Here is a 21638-nt window from a genome sequence, read left to right on the forward strand (position 1 = left end):
TCATCCCCTAACAAACTCAACAAACAACTCTTGCGCATCACCCTGAACATTCTCTCACCAATCAAGATTATTTTTCTTTACAAATCGCTCGTCCTGGAGTGGCTGAGAGACGTTGGTGGCGTTTGCTTTCTAGTGCAGACATCACACCTCTTTGTAGCACAGCTTGAAGTGTGAAGTTGGCAGTTTGAAGGTAGACATGAGCAGCAACATGAGAGGTTTCAGTGGGAAACCGCGTAAAGGTGAAACCCAGGTCGACGCTAATAGAGCGCTGCACTTCTCCTCGTTGGCTGAGGTTTTAAGGTGCTATAAAACTGCATTCCACTTTGAGTTTATTGCACTCTGACAAATGTGCTTCACAGGTCCAAATTAATTTATTCTTAAAGAAGAGACAAGTCAGCTGGAATGACAGCAATGGTTTTAAACTTGTGTAGTAGACCGTGACAATAATAAAAAGCCCAATGGGAGCTCTGCCTTGCAGCGTCTCGTTGTTACTTCAGTGTTCCAAATCCCCCCCCCACACACACACACACACACACACACACACACACCGTGCGGCCCCTTTCAGTAACCCACCCCCTCTCGCCCCCCCCCCCCCCCCCCTCTCAGCTGCGGGACCTGGAAATGAGCCAGCGCTACGAGGACCGCAGCTCCGACTCCACGTACCGAGACTCCCGCCCGCCCTCTCAGGACCAACCGGAGCCCCCCGACCTGCCCATGCCCACGTGCTTCCGCTCCCGCAGCCACAGCTACCTGAGGGCCATCCAGGCCGGCTGCTCCCAGGACGACGACTCGGCGTCCCTGGACTCGGAGTCGCCGCCGCCCACCGCCACCACAGTCCGCACCTACAGCACCAGCACTGGTGAGGCAGCACCACCCCACCCCCACCCCCACACTAACAAAATGGGTTAAAAAAAGGGGATCACCATGAGGCTCATTCGTCTCTTTTTGAACTGGCTAGTGTGATGACAAACAAGACGAAGAAACGCGGCTCAATTAAGGAGGAAAGTAATTAGAATTACTTTCATTTTGTATTCGTCCAAATTCTTCATTTCGCTAATTATTGCTCAAACAAGCAAACAATGGCCCCCGCTATAAAGAACATGCACTCATAACTTATCCTATTCCAATCTCTGCTGAGGACTGCTTAAGTGTTTGTGCTGAAGGTGTTATTGAAGAACATGTACGCTGTACAATGGCTTTGACTATCCATGACTCATGTTTATTTGAAGTGGCTTTAATGAAAAAGCTCTTTGTTGAGTTAATCAGAGTCTATGTGTCTTGGGCAAGATAATAATAACAATAAGACGTGTCTGCACAAAAAAAAAACAGCCGTAGGAATATAAAATGAAGTTGAAAATGAATTGTGATTGACAATCTCCAACTGACAAACCTTTAGATTACGAACAAAAATAATCATTGAAATGTCATAAGAAAAAAACATAAAAACATTGAATAATCCACTGCTGCTACCGTAGTGTCCCTGATGCTAGAGTCAGTCCTTCTCTAGACACACACACACACTCACACACACATGTTGGGCTTGGTTGCGGCCTGCTCTTTCTCACACAAGATGACCTGGAAAGAGCAGTGGGTCTCTGCAAGTGAAAGAAATGTAATGTCTGCAGCACTGCTTAAGCTCCCATATTAATTTAATGAAAATTTACAGCAACATTTTGACCCTATCGGGTCTTCTTCAGGCAAAAAAATCTCTGCGCTGATAGCCCCAAGGAGGAACAGCTTTTACTACTCCTTGAGTGTCTGGGGCTGACAGACCACTAAAAGAGTCCCCTCACTGCCTGGACACCAAGTGAGGACCACCCGCTATTCTGCTCCCTCCTCAAAGGGACTACTTAAAAGGAATTGAATTGCATAAGTCACATAAAATTGACAATATTTGAAGTGATGTGGGACCTTCCCCGACGACTTTGTTGTATAGAACAGCCTTTAGGCTCATTTCCATTATGTTTGAAACGGGACGGTTTTTACCAGGAAAAAGTGAAGGAAGTGACAACCTACTCATGAGTTCCCTAGCATTAAAAGAAGAGCTAGCTTTAGCCAGTCTATATTATTATGTAGTTAGATGCAGAGAAACTGACACTTCAACAAGCAGGCAACCGGCTCCGATCACAACACGCCAGAAAAAGACAGTGTTTTGCTTACCTTGACTGTTGTAACCTTTATTTCTGTGTTTGGAATTTGTAATTGGTTACATATTTGACATTTGTGTGAAGAAGGTTATAACTGAATTGTTAAATAAATGCTGGCTGTTGTTTCTAAAACATTGGTCCTAGCAGTTTCTCCTCCTCATAGAACAGAGTTTAGACTGGTGTGCTTTAAAGTAGCCTACATTCATTCAGTGGAAGTACATGAGGGGATTACAGGGCCCTTCTGGGGCCACAGAGACATAAAAGCCAACTCGTAGAAGCCTACCGTGTGTGGTCAGTTCACCGAAAGCCAAAGGGGTCAGGCATGAGAAGGAATTTGTGTATACTAGTATAACTTGTATACACTTGTATATACTTGTGTTAACTCGTAAACAGAATCGATATATGTTCATCAGTGTCAAAAAGACTACTGTTGTAGTAAATCTAAATATGTTGCAGGGCTAGTCTCTCCCGACTGAATCACTTTGGGTTTGAAGCCCAAGTTTCGGCAGTCTACCTGCAGGCGTTGCATGAGCAATTTACCAACCTAACCCCAAACTGACTGATGTTTATTAAACGGCAGCTTTGGATTTAAAAAAAAACAGCCAAATGGCCAAATTGATAAGCTCTATATGTATACATTATTATATCAATATTATTGGGATTGGGTTGAACATCCTGGGAAATACAATAAATAGATACATATGTATGGTAATGTGGCTTATAAATCGTATCATGTCAGCCTGCTACCAGTACAACGTCTTTAAACAGTGCAACACTTCAGGGATTTCAATGTGTCACATGCATGTAAACTAGGACCTTACCGAGTAGATTGCAAATTAATTAGGACATATTTTTTTGGGCTGTAGCAGAAGAGAGTCACATCTGTGGAGGTCCAAGAGGAATAGCTCCCGTTGCTACTAGAATATGGGCACGGATCAAAGATGTTTGAAGTTCATATAGCAGGATTATAAAGCAGCCAATAATATGATTGATGATTAGATGTTTCTCTCACTCAATTACTCAATATATGATGATGTTTTGTTTTTTTTTGCATTATAACAGCGTTCAATGCAATTAGACGTTGAATGGTCGTTGAACGGATTGGAGACTCGTTATTGTTCGACTAATTACAATTTTTGCATTTACACAATCTGTGATCTGTGTTGGCCCCCTATGGTTAAATCTTTGACTTGGGTCGTTTTGTTGTACGGAATGTCAACCACCAGACGGAGCTATCGAACACATATACTCTGTACGAGCGCCGATCCGCCACGCCCCCCTGTGAGGAAACACTAGTCCAACACACACACACCGCACCAAGCAGTGCACTCCGACTATTCTTCTATACTGATGAACACAAACCCTGTTGACCCCGCTTTGCCAATTGTCTACAATATCTGTATATTTTACATTGCTATAAAAAATTGGCCGGAGTTGTTTTGAAGTGCGTCTGTCTGCAGGGTAAGTGTCTCCACTGTTGATTTATGTATGTGATTATACTCGGGAGTTTCAAGATGAACAAAATAGTGTTTTCGTTTTACTGTCAGCTGACTGCACACACACCTCACGCTTGGACGCTCTTCATGTCGCCCGCAAGGCCGTTTATATCTGCGTCTAGTGAAGAAGACTTTTTAAACCTTTGGCACTATGCCTACGTCAAACTCAGAACGAATTATGGAAACAAACAAGATAACTTGTGTAGCCGCTTTTTAATGTGGATTAAAAAGAGGATAACGTCAAGTCTCAGGGTGTTCTTGATTGAAACTCAATCATTTATTAAATTTATGTTCATCAAAGTTATTAACTTAATGTTTTTCAAGCAAGCAAAATGCATAATTTATAATGAATCTTATTTTTAATTGAGTTTCTAATGATTTCCCGTGTGTTTGTGTTGTGTATGTGCTTATTTAAGAATGTGCTCTGTACAATGCATTGGACTAGCACTGAATGATGTTTAAGTGGCTGATTTAAAGGCTCTGCGTTGAGTGAACCAGAGCGTATTTCTTGGGCTAGATAATCATCAAAATAAGCGGTTATATTTGTGAAGAAATAACAAACAAGCGAGGCATACTTTGAATATCCAAATCATTCCCAATTACATATTGTTTTCGCACCAAAACTGTCTGTTGTTTTACATTGACTTGCTTGCGAGGCCTATGTTTTTCAATGCAATCTTTATAGACTGTACTTTATTGATGATTCGTCATTCTCATCATAGCTGCTGTGCTGACCTCTCCTTCTGGTTGAGCTATCCTCTTGTCATGAGTCCATGGCAAGCGGTTTTGGCCTGAGAAAACGTATTTAGCAATGATGACATCTCTAGGTTTAATTCCACGACTTTATCCGTCTCTCTCACACGCTAAGATATGAAACGTTTTCCCAGTTTGTTGCTCATAGCTTTTATTTGACAAAACAATACAAGGAGCAAACTGTTCACTTTGGCAACTCGGCCATAATGGTTAACAATGGCCCAGCCAGCGAGTGCAATAATGACAAGGCAGGAACAAACTGAACCAAAGCTGTGTTTTGGCAGTCCGATGCGAGGCTATGCACAATAACATAATTTCCCTGTGCTGTTGAGTAATGATGCACAGTTTGGAATGGTCTCTAGGCCTACATGGAACAATGGACACAGTCATTGGGTTCAAAGACTCTGTAACTTGCTCAGTGAGGGAATTAACTCATATCAACTGGTCAGATAAACTCCACTTCTGACCACTGTGTCCTGCACTGGCTAAGGCCTGCAAGATATTTGTCATATTTAGTCAGTTATTTGTTATTTAGTCCTATGTGCTGATAGTGTAGCCCAAACTTTTAATTCTTACAGAGCTGCATGTAATCCCAATCCAATTGCTTTGGATTGATTAATATCCTCCCAAATCAGATAAACAACAGCAAAATATGGAAAAGCAGAGACAACATTAGCTTGGCTGTATGTGTTTGTTTGCCTCTTGTTTTTATCTTCTAAACAAATGCAACACAATTATCTGTTATATTTAAGTATATGCCTGTGTCAACATAAAGCTGCATCAAAATAGTTTTCCAAACAGTTTGCGTTGTCAATAATGGATGGATGTCCCTTTCCACAGCCATGTCATGTTTAGACCTTGACTGCAAAGCATCATTTACATGTGCTGATGTTAGTATATACAGTCATGCAATCCTGATAAGTGGCCTTTATTTGTGCACTCTTGACCTTGTTTGCTTAAAATGGTTGGTTTATTTTTACTCACACTGATCTGGCAAGAAGCAAAATGCTACGGCAGGTCAAGGGTTCAAATCCCGGACAACCCGGTTATGTCGAAGCTCATGCCGATATCTTTGTACCTAATTTTTTTTGCAACCAAGCAACAGCTTGCTGCAGACTATGTCATCAATTTCCGTTAAACATACAGTTGTTGGCTTTCAACAGACATTTCTTCTAATTGAAGGCTAAATGCCATATCCAGTTAGCTCCTGGGCCCATTTCAATCCTCAATTCCCCATTACCATATTATTGCTCTGACATTCAGATTTAACTGTGACCTATAAGGGCTGGAGGGAGTGAACTGCAGCACATTTCCTCGCTGACTGGCTACTGCGTGTTCCTACAAATACCTCTCCCTCTCCCATCACGTTTACCAAGAGTAATGAATCTGGGTACCAACCCTAGATTCAGTTTCTGGTTTCCTTGTAATGGCCAGATAAATCAGTGGTAAGTCGACACGCATGCAGCACCGACCTGGGCCAAAAGAGCAGCTGTTTAGTGGGATCCTTGTTAGGAGCAGAGGTGTGTGTGTGTGTGTGTGTGTGTGTGTGTGTGTGTGTGTGTGTGTGTGTGTGTGTGTGTGTGTGTGTGTGTGTGTGTGTGTGTGTGTGTGTGTGTGTGTGTGTGTGTGAGAGAGACCTAAGTAGGAAACCAGCCTTTGAAAACAGGGTGTGGAGAAAGTTTGACAGTTCATTAAAAATGCATCCATGGAGCAGGGAAAACTGACTGCTGCAGACCTAATCTGATTGAAGAGCCTACTGTCAATCTGTATTCCTCCTGACTTGTGGTGCGCTGTCAATAATTTGTTCCCATTGCTACACTATTAAAAGTGAGTGAACCGGTCAACCAGTGCTTGGAGATCCCCCAAACTGTTTGTCCTGCTATTATATGTTGTTCTGCTGCGCTGAAAACGCATGATGGTAAAAGGCCTGCGGTGAACAGCAGTGCCACTGTTGTCTAAAGTGGCATCACAACAGCGATGCCCTATGCCCACTCAAGATTCACTGGAACCATTTGGCAGTACATGGCCGCTTGTTGCTTCTGTCTAAAATGCTCAACCCGTTGCACAAAAACAACAAGTCAGAACAACTCGGCAATTGTCTGGAATCTGGCAAACTTGGAAACTCCCTGGTCTAAATCGACTAGAAGATGTGTCCTGGGCTTGAGTGGCTGGCATTTATACCTGTTTACAGCTGAGCATCAAGACAAATGACAACATGATTCAAATCAGCTCCTCCTTTATCGCAGCCTATTAATTTTTTGGGCAGAAACGTCAGCATCGTTGTCATGGTGCATCTGTGTCAACTGTCAACTTTCAAGTGTTGCGTGTACATCTCACAAAGAACATTGCAAGAACAGACTGTTCACGCTCGTCATTTCCCAAGTTACCCCGGCAGAGTCGATACTTAATCTCCCATGCAAAGTCATATGTCAGTTAGGAACCCTTTTCTATGGAATGTATTCAGTGGAGTTCAGCTGTGTGTGTGTGTGTGTGTGTGTGTGTGTGTGTGTGTGTGTGTGTGTGTGTGTGTGTGTGTGTGTGTGTGTGTGTGTGTGTGTGTGTGTGTGTGTGTGTGTGTGTGTGTGTGTACTGTTCCACTCCAAGGGGTTAAATCCTGCACAGAAGGATGAACTTGCACACCTGGAGTGACACATACACACATTGCCCTGGCGGCTAGTACACACACACACACACACACACACACACACACACACACACACACACACACACACACACACACACACAGCCACACAGAGGAGCAGGTGTGCTGTGTAGTGATAAGGATCAAAAACCTTTGATGATAGTCCCAGTCGTTCCCACGTTCCTGACTCACGGTTTGTCTCTGCAGGTCCTGGCTGTCTGTCCGTAGTCGTTCCCTAGTATGATGTCACATGCTGGCTAGCAGCATGTGACATCAGGGGGGAGCTTGAGATCATGAAAGAATGTGATTAGAAACTCTGAGGGCCCATTTGGGGATCTGGCTAAGTAGGTTGGATGGAATTAAACGGCGTTGCAGGGGTTTTCATTCAACAAGGCTTTTCTTGAGCTCTCTGTTTGTGCAAAAACAACAATGGTGCTTGGTGTCTGTAGGAAAACAGTTTAAGTGTGTTGGAAATATATTCCATTTTCACAACAACAAAGTCTTCATTGTGGAATATACAGTATGTTAAAAAGGCTTAGTGCTGAAGCAGATACAATATATGCGTTTATTCAGAAGCTGTCATGTTTTCCTCATACGTAATATACTTGATGTTTGAAGAACATATTTTCTAAACTGAGCATGGCTATGTTAAATACAAGATGAATGCCATCCGATGAACCCATGGAAATATACAGGATTTCCGTTTCCAGGATTTCAAACACAGCATGTGGTTCAACCAACTGCACTGCAAACAGTTTGGTTTTCTGACAATATTCTACAGTCAAAGACAGAAAAGCCTTTCCCTCTGGAAGGTCTCTTTAGTTTCCCAACATATAAAACAACAGTATATCAGTATAAAGATGTTTGTTATTTGTGTTTTAAATTGGATTTGGTTTCGTTATTAGATCACTTTGAAGCATCTCTTGTTGATGTTGACGATAACCCCTTCTGCTCATCTCTAGAGATGAGCAGAACCTCTATGCTCTTATATGGGTCCAGAGTTTATGTTTAACAGAAGTAAGGTTGCTTGGCCTGCAACACAGCTCCCCTCTCACCTTGTATGGTGGTTAAAATCAACAGCAGACAAGTTTAACCACCAAGTCTTTTGAATGCAATTTGAATTATCAATTGATGTGAGCAAGTGATGAATATCACCGATCCCTTGAGGCTCATGCACATATTGTTATGCATATGTCATGCCAACGAATATGAAACACTATGCTTAAACCTGTTCCACTGGGCTGTCACAGTGGTTTACTGTACAAGGGGAGGGGACGCCAGCACACAATTTCCCGATGTTTTTTTTAATAGATGGGACATTTTGTTCTGCAGTGTGTGTGTGAGAGAGAAGGGTTTCTCTTGTCCTCGCTGGACTGTCTCATTGGCCCTGCATATAAGATGTAAATCACAGTGATTGAGTGGCCTCACTGACCCACATTATACTTAATATCTTGCGTCTGGCAAACCGCCCCCAGATATAATGGACCCAGGCCAGCACACAGGGGAGCGGATAACAAGGAGCTTGGCTGGAGTTTTTAATCGACTGGCTTCTCTCTGTCTCTGTCTCTGTCTCTCTTTCTCTCTATCTCTCTCGCTCTACTCACTCACTCACACTACCTCTGTCCCTTGGTTTTTTGGCAAGATGATGTCTGCAGGACTTGCATGGGCGGCATGGAAGCCTGCATGAAGGTCTCCATTGTGGAGACTACTGGCATAACAATTTAAGCTTGTAGTTCTGCCACCATTAGACAATTGTATATTTCTAGAGAGAGAGGGAGCTATGAGCTATACAAGTGTTTAAAAAACATTCATATTGATAGAGCAATGGAGGCCTCTTTTGATTTCATCTGGTTATCAGACTTTAAATATGGACCTTGGAAAGTGTGTGTGTGGTAGCAAGCTGCATTCCGTTTCCTCATGGTGGAAAGCTTATTTGATGATCTACTTTATAGTATCCTACTTTATTTCTCTGCTTTTGTAGGCCAATTTCTTTCAATAAGGGTTCATTAATTACCCATTATTTAACATTAGTTTATGCAGTAATAAGCATTAACTAACATTAAACAGTTAACTAATAGTCTAGTAATCATTTACAAATTGTGTTTATATTTACTAATGCTTTTGATTTTAACTAATGATGTTCATGTTTACTAAGATGATGGTGTTCATGTTAGGATAAGTATTCATTTATTAGCATATGCTAATGCTATATAATAATTCTTATTGGTTATGAACCCTTAGTGTATACCGTTAGCTTATTGTTTGTTTTATGGGCATAGTCACCCTTTAGGCACAGTAGAATGGAGAAAGTACATTGAAAGCCAGGATGAAGACGTAGAACAGCAAGTCAAAAGGGAACCTGGGTCACTACAAGGTGTAGGCTTCCTTGTCTATGTGGTTGGGTCCTAATGGGTTTAACCACTGACCCTCCGTAAGTGTCGGCCTATGTGTTTGGTGTTAATCAGGACAATGGCACTGCATTGGAGAACCATGGGCCATTCTGTTCCCAAGTTGAAAAACAGTCAAACTTCCCACCTTCCTGTTGATATGTTTCGTCAATTCAGCTGTTGTTTTAACATCCTGCAACTTTTTACCCTTTTTACCCTTACCCTCTCTCCAACCTCCTCCAATATGCCTCTGTCTCTCTCTCCCTCTCTGTATCTCTCCCCATCTGTCTCTCTTTCCCTTCTGTCACCCTGCCCTCCCTCTTTTTCTTTATTTCTTTCTTTCCTTCTTTCTTTCTTTCTTTCCCTCTCTCCTATCTTTCTTTCTATCTCTGTCTATCTGTCTGTCTGTGTGTGTCAATATTCCTGTATGTGTGTGTGTGTGTGTGTGTCTCTCTCTCTCTTCCTCTCTCTCTGCGTCTCTCCTCCGTCTACCTGAACCTCTGTATCCGTCTCTCTCTTTATCTGCCTGTGTCCCTCTCTCTCTCTGTCTGTGTGTGTCTCTCTATCACACTCTGTCTCTCTTTCCTCCTGCCCGCCCCCCCCCCCCCCCCTCCCTCCAGTCTCCACGTGCATCACCACCAGTAAGCGGACGGCCCCCCCGCCCGTGCCCCCCCGCACCACCTCCAAGCCCTACAGCTCGGTGACGGTGCAGAGCAGCACCGAGTCGGCCCAGGAGGACACCTACCTGCAGGACCTGCAGGACCGGCACTCGGAGGCCACCAGCCAGTCCAGCCACGCCCACAGCAACTCGTCCGACAGCCTGGACAGCAGCCACGCCAACAGCCTGGCCCGCGGCATCCCCCGGCCCCTGCAGACCATCACCGCCGTCCCCGTGGCCCTCGCCCGCGAGCCCTACGCCTCCGCACTCGCCGCCGCCATCGGCACCACCGCCAACGCGTGCACCGACACCAACGACTCACGCGCCTCACACTCCTCCCACGCACACGCCCACGCGCACGCGCGCGCCCACTCGCACGCCTCCATCGCCGTCCAGCACGACCTCCCTCCGCGGACGGGAGGCGGCGGCGGCGGCGGCGGTAAGGGAGGACTGCTGGGGGAGGAGCCTCTGGTGGCGCCGGTGCCCAGGAGGAAGCTGTCCTCCATAGGGATACAGGTAGGGGACACGGGCCGCCCTGTGCCTGGGTGGGTGTTAGTGCTTTGAGTTGAATGCAGGTGGATGGGGTTCAGCTGGGCTTGATTCTGATTTTTTTTTTTCTCATCAACAGCAGTTGCTGTTATTCTAATTCGCATTCTATTAGTGTATTTTCTCTCAGCCTCGAAAGGTTTGAAAAGGAATAAACCCAGACTGCGGTTTATTTCGCTCTTACTCAGTTGCCGACAATGATTAGATATGTTACCTCTTTCCTCTATAACGTATTTTTAATGGACTTGATCAGCTGAAATTTAATTGATATATTGGCGGTGCTTGGAGCATAATGATTTTACGTGTCACGGAAACATCTGGTCGATAGCTGTAATGGACCGTCGTTTGAAATGTTGTGTTTGTAGCGCATTGATTCGGACCGGTTCAAAGCCAGAGGTCCCATGATGTTGAGTTCAACAGTGCTGTGGTATACTCCTCCTTAAATGTATGGGTATGTTCTGAGTCTCAAGTGAAATGTAGGGAAAAGTGAGCTAACTAATACCGTGTCTGTAAATGGTGAATTCTGCTTAACTGAACATGCAACCGCCATCGCCTGAAAGGCTGGACATACGTATATTTATCATTCCCTTTGGACCGCAATTTTCCGCTCTATCTTCTGTAATAACAGTGGTGTCCTCCATTTTCCAAACCATTTACATAAACGAAACCTTCTCCTAAGGCCATTAGAAAGCAACCATTAATTATGATATTTAGAATGGTTTCTGGAAATATGTATCCTTTTGATGGAACCGATTTTTTCTTAATGCTACACCTAATAGTCTTCGGACCTCACCACTAAGGTTAGTGTTGTCATTATACAAGACCAGTCATTTGTAACCTAAAGGGGACGTGATAGCACAGTAGCTGTGTTGTTCCACTCCCAGCAAAAGATACTACCAGCTAAAGAGAGCGTGAAGGCCTGCCCCTACCTCCTCTGTGGGTTACTGAATTCACTGTATTTTACATCTGCTAAAAGCCTCTGATGAAAGTAAATGGGTATTAATTTGCAGGGTACAATCGTTTAGTATTTAACCATTGGTATTTGACCAATTGCAATCATATAGATGATGCCTTTTATGGGGTTAAAAGGTTATTTGTGTGTGTGTTTACCTCTCAGGTGGACTGTATTCAGGAGGTCCAGCGAGAGGACTCTCCGCAGCTGGCCAGGTTTCAGTCCATCGGTGTACAGGTGGAGGACGGCTGGCAGTAAGTCCACTTCCTGTTACAGCGGTCATTACACCTCCTCTTCCTCCTCACACCCTCGTTGTGAGGCCGCCATATTTAAGCTTCTCTCGACCTCTCCCCTGGTCTGGTAATCGGGGAGCCCGTTTTCCTCAGAACAGATAGTGAAGGCGTTGATCACCTGGGTGCGGTTCATCACTTGTATTGAAGTGAGGGTTAACTGTTCAGTGTTTTCACTGGTCTCCTGGGTTCTCTATTGAATGTATTGCGCTTGGAAGTCTTTGCGTGTCACACTGGCCCATGTCTGTAGCAGGGTCGGTTGCTATGACACCACGCAGATGGACATTTGCTCAGCACTTCCTCCCGATTATTCCTGTCTTTGCATGATAGACCTGGTTTTGTGTAAATAGCAACTGCTTTGAGTACATTTACATTTCTCCTGACTGAACTTTGCTCAAACCAGTTCCTGTAAAAATACATTTTTTTTACGGAATATATGAATGCCTACTGTTTTATTTATATTTGCCCATTTTTGTTCTGTTTGTTTTGCGTATATATGCTTTGACAATGCCCCTTTTTGTTGTGGCTTAGCGAACCCCTAACTTGCCACTTCGTGCTCCTATACTTGTTATAACCTTTTTTTTCTGTTTTTGTATTTATAATATTTTTACCTCTGTGTCTACCTACTGTATCTCACCTGTGTAGATGTCCCTGCGTGTCAGTAGAGAGACGCCTTTATCAAGGTCCCGGAAGCCAGTCAATGGTTAGCTCTAGTTTGCATTGAAGCCCGTAACTCGAGCCCTTCTACCCAGCTGTCGGTGTGTATCCAGTCCAAATCTTTTACAGAGGGAAATAATTAATTGGTTTGTCGCTAAACACAAATACCAAGTCTTTACCGAGAATTATCAGTGATTATGATGGTTTTATGGTATATGAATTGGCATGTGGATGATGGTGGATGGTGGTGAGGATCCAAGCAGAACTGACAGGAAGTCAACAGACAACAGCAAGTCCACCCCCTAATGGGAAACAAACCGATCCATCCGCATGCAAAGTATACACTCTGTATCCACTATCCAGTCTGGTAAAGAGTCTTGTTCCCGCAGTTAACCCACTAACCCATAAACTTGCCATTTGTATCCACTAGGATAGACTCAATATTTTACGGGTACGGGACCCAAACACAGAAAAAAGAGCTCCAAAGAAGACAGAATAGTAGATAACAGAAAATAACATAAATTCGCTTGGGCTGGGGAATAATCCAGAAATCTCCTTACTTGTGATGAAACACTGCAGTGCACTCTTAAGCCGAGGCCATTCCTTGGTTCATAAAAAATCCTGATTGAAACCAAAAAGGAATTTCAGCTGATTACCGATTACGGTTTCTACAAACTGCACTACATCCATCGAGGGAGGGGTTTCACTCAGAGAATAACCTGAACACTATCTTGCTTTTCTTTTGTTCATGCAAAAGAAGCGGCATACTAGCACAGCCAGAGAGAAGCTAAAGAATAGGCCAAACCATTTCAAGAGAGGGAGAGAAGCATACTGTGGACTAAACAAGGGACTATATCCCCATGATGGATTATTGAAGGATCGCCAAGTCCTCACTGGATATCCTGGATTCAGTAGACGGTGGGGGTTATGGGAGGCGGAGACATACCATACCATCCGCCATACCCTCTCTGTAAAAAAACTACCCGGGAAACAGCAGCTTACACAGTCGGGCCACATCCCCACCCCTCCCAAACCCCACCCCTACCCCGCAACCCCACCCCGGCAAGACAGGCTTATACTCACCTGGCTGCCAACCACACCTCACACCCTTGACATCTTGTAACATCTCCCGAGGAAGGCTGTAGAGTACACGCCCAAACTGTGGAAGGTAATCAACTTTTTCCTTAGTCTTGTTCTTGTTCTTCTTCTCAGAAACTGATTGCAACTTTCAATGACCCAGCCAAAACATTTTGCCTGCATTCATTCATGAGGATGAAAAAAAACAATAAAAAGTCTATCACGCTATATTGCTATAAAAAGCAATATAGCGTGATAGACTATGCTGATATACTTTGTGGGCATGCCATACCATGGCCTAGCAAACAATATTAACCACATGCTCTGGTGGATGTCTTTCCTCTGTGATTATACTGTTTGCATTGTTGTATTAGGTCAATGTTTACCATTAAAGATAAGGTGATATGGATGAGTGTTTTGTTGTGTAGTCGGAATAGATTTAATATGCTTTAGTAGACTTCCCCTTGACTTATCTTTCCTTGCTTTGCTGGTTGCCCTTATCTTTTGTGTTGCCGTGGTTCATTTGGAAAAACCTCTTCTATGGAAGTGTCACGCTGAGACCCGAGCGACACTGAGCCCCTGCCGTGGTTCTCTTGTCTTCCAGGGTCGGTCACTCCAGCAGCATGGCCTCCAAGCAGGACACGGACTCTGACACCACGCCGGATCTGCCCTCGGCCGCCGCCTCACACGTCCTGGCCTCCAGCAACGGCCGCGCCGCCGAGAAGAAGGTGATGGTGAACAGCGCCAGCCAGTCCACCGACTCCCACCTGGCCTCGCTGGACAACGGCGACGGCCTCAGAGACACCACCACCACCACCACCGCCACCACCACCGCCACCACCTCCTGCTCCTCCTCGCCTCCACCTCCGCCACGCCAGATCCTGAACCGCTCCACCACGCGCAGCAGCTCGGATTCGTTCTCGGAGAGCATGGACCCCGCCCTGGACCCCTCGTCCCTGCCGCCGCCCGACCCCTGGCTGGAGAGTGGGAGCGTCGGGGTCGCTGGTGGTGGTGGTGGTGGTGGTGGTGGTGGGGGTTCCGGTGGTGGGGGGACACTGTGCAGGAGAGACGGCCACTGGTTCCTGAAGCTGCTGCAGGCGGAGACGGGCCGCATGGAGGGCTGGTGCCAGCAGATGGAACTGGAGACCAAAGAGAACCAGATCTCAGAGGAAGGTATGTAACCCCCCACACCCCCTTACTTAGCGTTCAGCCTGCAGGCCCCCCGGGGAAAAGTGTATGCAAAATTGAAATAGCTTTGAGTCGCTTTGTATGCAGGCAGCTGCTAAATGTCAAACTAGTAAACGGTATGGTGTTATATATTAAATCCAGTCATAATGTATTTACAAAACAGTTAAAGAGCAGAATAAGGGTGGCCCAGTTCTAACGCGACTTCAAGCCAATTAGACATCATTCATCATTCCCACTTCTGAGTCCGAAGGATGAATATCATTATTTAAAAAATGAGGCCATATCCAAAGTTACTTGGCCCAGAAATGTTGCACGTCCAGCCAAATCATTTGCAAATCTAAAATACCATAGTGTCCTCTGAACAAGCGAGAAAATAATGGGACTCCACCCAGACACCAATGGTGGTCTGACTGTCAATCCCCGAATCCCCACCCCTGACCCACAGCCCCGTCCAGGGGATGAGGGATGGGAGATGAGACGGTAATACCTGGGGTTGCCACACAAGCAAGCCTGTAATCCCTCAGAATTACACTAATCTTGCCTGGAACTGATTAAACCTCCAGATTAGATTAGTGACTCAACATCAGTCTGGGAGATTCAACATGTCCATGCACAGATACAGAAAACAACAACACGTTTCTGCATGCATGAGTTCATATAATCAAAATAAAGACTTGGTTTTGTATAAGCTGGCCACCGTGGTCTGTGTGTGGGTGATGGTTATGAAAAAATCCACCGTTGTAGTTTAAAGAATTGGCATAGGGCTAACATTCCATTACTTCAACTGTTATTGGTAAACTGGGACCAATGGTGTTCCCAGTTTTGAGGAGGAAGAGATGGGCACAGAGACTAGTCTCTACAGGCTTCAATAACTTTAAAGAGGACACCATCATCCAAAACACTGTAATCTGCCCCCTCCATGTTCCTGGCAGCCCATGGAGGTTTTAAAAATACTAATGTCGTAGCTAAGCCAGTGTTGCACTAAGCGCTCTATATATGTATGTATTAATGTATGTCACTGCTCTTCCTAAATCCTGTCGATGACTCCTCATGCTTTATACTTCTAAAGACAACCAACTATTGGTGTGAATGATGATATTCTCTAACATTACTGTCTGTAGCTTTGTGCTAAAGCTATAGGGTGGCTACATTTTCTCTCTTTTGGTAAGATCCAAGGTCCAGGTTTCGAAAGACATTGGATGGACAAATTTGAATTCAAGACTGGTGTGATCTGTGTTCTGGTGTGATCTGTCCTCTGCAGTGCTGGGGAAGGTCCGTAGCGCGGTGGGGAGTGCCCAGCTCCTCATGTCCCAGAAGTTCCAACAGTTCCGGGGGCTTTGTGACCAGAACTTGGTGAGAAGCAACCACACAAGCACACATAGCAAAAACACAACAACACAGGGATTCAAGCAACACCATATGTCACCAAGTTACCACAGCAACCATCTCATCATTTCAGTTGGCTGCTAGACTAGACCCTCGTCCACACGTTTATGGGTAATTAAAATAGTATTTTCATATTTTCTCTGCGTTTTGGCCTCCCGTCCATAACGAAACTGCTATTACGGTCACTGAAAACGAATATTTTTCAAAAATCGGTTTTCTGTCCATATGTATGGACCGGTGAAACAGTGATTTCACTTAACAATGACATCCTGACCTCGATTTACAGAGGGCAATCGTTTTTTTTCGCATGTCGAGCATGCGCCAGAAAACTTCAAACAAAGGCGGACTTCCGGGGTGTTGACGTTTTGCTAGTTCTGTTCGGTTTCATTAAATCAACTATAGTGTTACTTCATCATTACACCAGATAGACGCGTATGAATACACTGAAGCCCATCAATCCGCATCATCCTAATTTTCTTCTGTGCATTTTGATGTTTTATCAGCAACTATCAGCCTGCCATACTTACATGAGAGTTTTAAATCATTTTGGTGTTCTGTTATGGACAGAGGTATTTTCTATTACCAAAATATGTTTTCAGAGGCCTAGACTAGCTACTTAAATATTCAGTGTTGCTCTGGCCCTTTCATCTCGGGACAAAAACAACCCACGCTTTTGACCCTACTGTAAGCATACAGGAGTCCCTGAGCCATTTAAAAAAGTCTTGCTATCACTGCCTCATCTTCATCAAAGCTGGTAGTAGTGCAGTTGGAGCAGGAGACAGGAAGCTATCTCGCTAACGCTAGTCACAGGATCAGCTCCTACAGTCTACAGCACTGATCTATTGATCAGGCTGACACCATGCTATTAACAGCCAATTGTGTGGGGCTTAATTCATCTCGCTGGGGCGCTGCCTATCATCGTTTGAATGATTTCCCGTTGCTCTAAATGAGTCAATGTATCATCTTATTTAAGCCTTTCTGGTGCTTTAACAAGTCAGCAGCGGTGTTCACAGACAGCCTTACGCAGCAGATCGGCTGCTTATGAGGGACGGCGTCCAAAGGCTCTGTGATGTCTAAAATTAGAAGCTGTGGAAAGAAATCGTGTCATATTGGTTTTTGCTGCCTTTCCATATTGACCGCAGCTCTTTCTGAAGCAATAAGTAGGCACTGTCGATGAGTTATTTGTTGTTGTTTTTGCACTGATGTTGACTTTAGTGCCAGCATCACTTGATTTTATTGATCAACATTTGTATTGAACCGTGTTTCCTAACTGCTGCAGTGACACAGTGCCATCTAGTGGTAGTTAAGGGGAGATTATTTCCTTTTTTGTTTTTTTATGTCTTACACAAAAAATGACTCACCGTAGTTAAAAGGTGTAGTTAATAATAGTTTCAAAATCCTGACATAGATGGGTGGGGGACAAAAATATTTTCGACCTTGGGTAATTTTGCCGACATCTACCTCTAATATTATTATTATATTATGCACCCTTTTCACCCATTCATAATAGATTAATTTAACTGCAACTGTAAATGTGACACATAAAAGCCAACTTGACTTAATGTAATGGTGTGTGTCTCGGGGGGGGGAGGGGCAGAATGTGAGCGCCAACCCGCGGCCCAGCCCCCAGGACCTGGCGGGCTTCTGGGACCTGCTCCAGCTCTCCATCGAGGACATCAGCCTCAAGTTCGACGAGCTTTACCACCTCAAGTCCAACGACTGGCAGCCAGCGCCTGGCTCCGCCTCCACAGCTGCCACCGCCGCCGCCGCCACCACCACATCCGCCCTCTCATCCCCTGAGCGGAAGGTACTTCCCACCCCTGCTGCCCAGTACCCTGGCTGGGGTAGGAAAGCCGCCGAGATCGGCCTCACTCCTCCCGCCACCGCCACCACCACCACCAGCTCCCGACCTCCACCTCCACTGTCACCCTCCCCTCCCCTTGTCTCTCTTTCTCTCTCTCCCTCTTTCCCTCTATCCCTCACTCCCTCTCTCCCTCTCTCCTCCACCCTTACCCCTGGTTCCCCCCGCAGAGGGTGAGCCCCTGATCAGGGCCAACCCCAGACGGACGTGATGGGCCAGAGAGGCCCCGCCCCCTTTTCACATGCATGGCCAATATATTTGAAAGGGGGCCATTGGTGTGGAATGGTTTGTCTGTCGTGGTTCGTTTAGGTGTCCTGCATGTCGCGGTAAATTGTGTTAAAGCATCCAGCAGAAACCAGCCCTGGCTCTTTTGTGTGTGTGTGTGTCTGTCTGTCTGTCTCTCTCTCTGTCTCCAGGTTTCTTTATGGGGGTGTTTTTATCGAACTTTGATGTTTTGAGCTTGTTAACCTGCGTCCGTGCGTGTGAACCCTGAATTCGTCTGCCTATTTTCGTATGCCTTGATTGTTCTTGCTTGATGTTGCTATGGCAATGTCGATAACATGTCTTGTGTGTTGTTTGTGTTCATGGTTCATGTCTCACAAAGCCACACTACCATTGACGTCTCCAAGAATGCCTTTTTCATAATAACAAAATTGATTGATTTCAATTCTGCAGCCATCTACATGTGTTTATCGTCTATACCGTGAATGTCACTGTTTTAAAAATTCTCCCGTCATAAGTAATACCTGTTCTTCAATGTCTGCACAAGACAGGAGGAGAGCTATATTACTGTCCACGTTGCATTTCCTCGCCTCACTAATTCTTTCCCCCTTTTTAATCTCTCACCCCCTCCCCTACCATCCCTCTGTGCATCCCTGCTCCCCACCCCTCCCAGGACCAGGAGACGGGCAAGAAGCCCGGTAAGGGGCGACCGGTGCTGGGCCGCGAGAAGAGCGTGGACTCGTCATCCGCCTCGTCGGTGGAGAAGCAGAGGCAGGAGGCCCGCAAGCGCCTGCTGGCCGCCAAGAAGGCCGCCTCGTTCCGCCAGAACTCGGCCACCGAGAGCGCCGACAGCATAGAGATCTACGTCCCGGAGGCCCAGACCAGACTATGAGGGCCCCCCCCCCCCCCCCCCCCCCCCAGGGGTGATGCTCTTATCTCAGAAATGAAGAGGATTGTCAATGTAAGTTCTTCCCGACGGCTGGAGAAGAAACCCAACGGGAAAACAGATGGAGAGAAAAAAATGTAACGCAAAACACAACGCTGCAGGGATAGGAGTTTGGGGTCTGGGGTCCACGTGTGTTTTAAATGTGGGCACACACACTGTTGAGCCCTGATGACTATGGGAACTCCCTAGATTTAACACCTAGATGCGGGGGGGGGGGGGTGATGAACTCTCTTATTGTTACTACTATTGAATATCAACAATGATGAATAGCGCTGGTATTATTATCTCCTAAAGAAACTATATTAAGACTGTTTATAAATATTTTATCTTGGCCATAAGATCTACTAATAATCAGACAGGGGTCAAATATGTGTGCTTTTCTGTTTCCCCTCTTCCTGTCTTTCCAAGGCCTTGGCTATCCTGTAGCTTTGCACAACACCACCTTCTGGCCATCACGTGAATTACATACACAACACATGCACACAGCTCAGCTTACTTTGTCTTCCTTGTATTTATTTGTTCATTTTATCACATTTGGGACGTTACTACATTGCTTTGCAATATGGAACTAAATTAGGTTTCAGAATCATGAAATAGATTAATGCTAGGTTATTTAAAATGGTGCATCCTTTCAAAATGTTTTGATCCATGGTTTAAAATACTATGGAGGAAACTAGGGCAGAAGATGTAGGTATATATTGAACAAAAGCATATCCCGCTGAAAATGTGATGACCCAGCCCAGCGATCAGAATCTCTGGCTGAAGCCATGCTTGCGTGTCCTGAGATTTCCTGGCACTATGAAAATAAGCTCCTTCACACCCTCTTGGATTACTTTTTAAGTCTTCCTTTTAAAGCATTCTTTCTTCTCTGTGTGGAGATGTATGTTTTTGATGACTTGGATATTCAGTAGCAGCACCTTTCCATTCTTTTTGTGAAGCATACAATGGGTAAATGCTTCAAATCGCTTCACATAACGATTCATATTTCAACTGAACCATATCACTCAATCCAATGCAAAAGTGTGTTGTGATTGTTTTTCATTATATTACTTTTTATAAATGCCAACCCCTAGTGAAATTTGATATATCGTCAATATAATAGTATTCTCATCACTTTTCAGCAAGATTATCAATTTGCAGTTAAAGTTACTTTACTTTTTTACTTTTTACTGTTTAGTGAAAGCATGGCCTGTCTTGGTCATTGTGCTTTGCCATCATTCATTCATATAAGCTTGTTTGTGAATGGGAAAATGCCGTAAAGCCAAAGACAAATCGACATCTTAACATCAATACAATATCATCAACACCATTATTAACTTCAGGCTTCATTGTTGTGTGTGTGTGTGTGTGTGTGTGTGTGTGTGTGTGTGTGTGTGTGTGTGTGTGTGTGTGTGTGTGTGTGTGTGTGTGTGTGTGTGTGTGTCTGTGTGTGTTCATTCATGACTAGAACATACTGGTGGATAGCTCCAGAGTGGAGGCCAATAAGGGCGTGTCCCACTGTGTCCCAGGTTTGGGCGGCAGCGTTGTTTCCTCAAGCTTCAGCTCTCCAGTGACACTTCCCCCTCCCTCTGTTAAGATGTCATTAACATATTCTAAATCTTGACTGCAGCCACCCTTCCCAAGGGGGCTGCCGTGGTCAATGCACCCCCAGGCTAAACCTTTTTTTGTTGTTTTTTTTAAAACAAGGATTATGTCTTCACACTGGACATACACTATCCCACACAAAACAAAAAACATGTTTAGAGGGTCTTGAGTATGGGTGAAACTTCTTCCTCTCCATCTCCAATGGGCCTATCCGCAAAGTCTGTCAGACAGCAAACTAACACTAGCCCCCAGTATCATTGTTTGTGTTGAATAAATGCAATGCGACCCGGTTGGCCCTACAGCTGCTCTAATGCTCTGCCTCTCACCCACTGTGATCCAGAAATGTTGGGCTGGGCTTTGAATGAGAAAGACCCAACGACAAGCAGGCTTTTTCACTCTCTTCTGGTCAGAGCTTTCAGTTGATGGCCGGTCTTTGTGTGCTGTTGTATTTGACGGGGATGACTCACGAAGGTAAATGGCCCGGGGGTGTGAAAATCCTAGCGTCGTTAGCACCTTCAAGATCTTTTGTCCCGTTTGTCCTCTGTTGTCAGCACCAATGGAATTCCAGAGAAAGCCATGTCTGTCTGACTAGTTGAACTCTAATCACTTTATGTGAGGTGAATTACAGTTGTCTGTTTTTTTCACAAAGGCCTCACCAATGGTGTGATTTGGGCTCCTTACAGTGCAGAACATTGAGCATATGAGGTTCATTTAATTTTAACCTGATGAATAACTTCTTGTAGTTTTGTAGGTTGAAAAATGGATAATCACGGTCCATCATTTGAATGCAAGTTGAAAATGTAACATGTTCTTTGTAAGAAAACAAACCTTTGAGTTTCATTGGTTT

The 21638-nt window shown here is 44.8% G+C and overlaps 1 protein-coding gene across 1 annotated transcript in view; it reads left to right on the forward strand.

The window, feature by feature from the left end:
- The window catches only part of dlgap4b (discs, large homolog-associated protein 4b), a gene marked incomplete at its 5' end in the record, with an annotated part of 24928 nt that extends 5758 nt beyond the window's left edge, over positions 1-19170 (forward strand). Inside the window, 7 exons of the mRNA XM_084464149.1 lie at positions 607-859; positions 10045-10598; positions 11746-11834; positions 14209-14777; positions 16054-16145; positions 17770-17985; positions 18935-19170. Of these exons, the coding sequence (XP_084320275.1) occupies positions 607-859; positions 10045-10598; positions 11746-11834; positions 14209-14777; positions 16054-16145; positions 17770-17985; positions 18935-19153 (1992 nt within the window). The 3' untranslated portion in view covers positions 19154-19170. The remainder of the gene's footprint in view (positions 1-606; positions 860-10044; positions 10599-11745; positions 11835-14208; positions 14778-16053; positions 16146-17769; positions 17986-18934) is intronic.
- Between the last annotated feature and the right edge of the window lie 2468 nt (positions 19171-21638).

This window comes from Micromesistius poutassou, assembly GCF_964030765.1.
Source record: "Micromesistius poutassou genome assembly, chromosome: 2".
Lineage (NCBI taxonomy): Eukaryota > Metazoa > Chordata > Actinopteri > Gadiformes > Gadidae > Micromesistius > Micromesistius poutassou.